The 1,163-nt window shown below is 41.4% G+C and overlaps 1 protein-coding gene across 1 annotated transcript; it reads right to left on the reverse strand.

Annotated features, from left to right (window-relative positions):
- Positions 1 to 117: 117 nt before the first annotated feature.
- On the reverse strand, positions 118 to 498 carry LOTGIDRAFT_148872 (hypothetical protein; the record flags this gene model as incomplete). The annotated part of the gene is made up of 1 exon (XM_009049548.1): positions 118 to 498. One exon carries the CDS (start codon positions 496 to 498, stop codon positions 118 to 120), a length of 381 nt encoding a protein of 126 aa, XP_009047796.1.
- Between the last annotated feature and the right edge of the window lie 665 nt (positions 499 to 1,163).

The following is a 1,163-nucleotide window of genomic DNA, read 5'->3' on the forward strand; positions in this document are numbered from 1 at the left end:
ATTGGGGACATTCCTTTATTTTGAAATGTAAGATTTAGACTTTTTCCCTCTTTTTTGAGATTTTGGGTGGCCCTGAAAAGGGCCGTTTTTTTGTGTATTCTAAATAAATCGCTAGATTTATTTGGATGCAGCCTTCTCGGATTTCTTGGGTAAGAGAACGGCTTGGATGTTGGGGAGGACACCACCTTGAGCGATGGTTACTCCGGACAACAGCTTGTTCAATTCCTCGTCATTTCGGATAGCCAACTGTAAATGTCTTGGAATGATTCTGGATTTCTTGTTGTCACGGGCAGCGTTACCAGCCAACTCGAGAACTTCAGCAGCCAAATATTCCAAAACAGCGGCTAAGTAGACTGGGGCACCAGCTCCGACTCGCTCGGCATAGTTTCCCTTTCTCAACAGACGGTGGATACGACCGACAGGGAACTGTAATCCAGCCCGGGATGATCGGGTCTTGCTCTTTCCCTTTACTTTTCCTCCTTTTCCTCGTCCAGACATGATGTGAATTTAGTTAGTGAGACGGTGTCGTCGTGCGAAAGTCTAGTAACTGAATGAAGCGAACGCGACGACTAAAAACACTATTTATACTCGAAAATGGAGTCGAAAACTACGGTGCTCACTATCAAGTCCGCGCTATTTCACGAGAAAAGCTTTCGATCCTATTTTTCGACTCCATTTTCGAGTATAAAAGGAAAATTTCGCGCGTGTTCACTACACCACCATAATTAGTTCGACACTCGTACTGTGAACAACTAATTAGCTCTCTCTCTAGTCTGGATTGGTGAAATTGGATTAGCGGATTACTGTCAAGTATTAATTAAGTATAACTCAATTAACTTTTGACACCTGCCACTAATTTGTGAGTTCGTTCCTTTTTATTCTTTTCTTTTATCTTTTCTTTGGGCGGCCGACAATTTCTTTGGCGGAAGAAATTCAAGCTGTCCTACAAAGCTTTCACTAGGTTTCGTTTTGTTTCGTTGTTCTCTTTTCATTTGCATACTATCAATTTTTGCACAGTCTGCAAGGCATTCTTGATAGCTATATCTTATCTGTCTTATTGTATTGTATTTTATATTTTATACTTGCACTAATCAAACCTTCATTTTCAGCTAAAATGGCCTCCCAACAATCCACCAAGGTTAGCTATGCCGATGTTGCGAGTC

Source organism: Lottia gigantea, assembly GCF_000327385.1.
Source record: "Lottia gigantea unplaced genomic scaffold LOTGIsca_13821, whole genome shotgun sequence".
Classification (NCBI taxonomy): domain Eukaryota; kingdom Metazoa; phylum Mollusca; class Gastropoda; family Lottiidae; genus Lottia; species Lottia gigantea.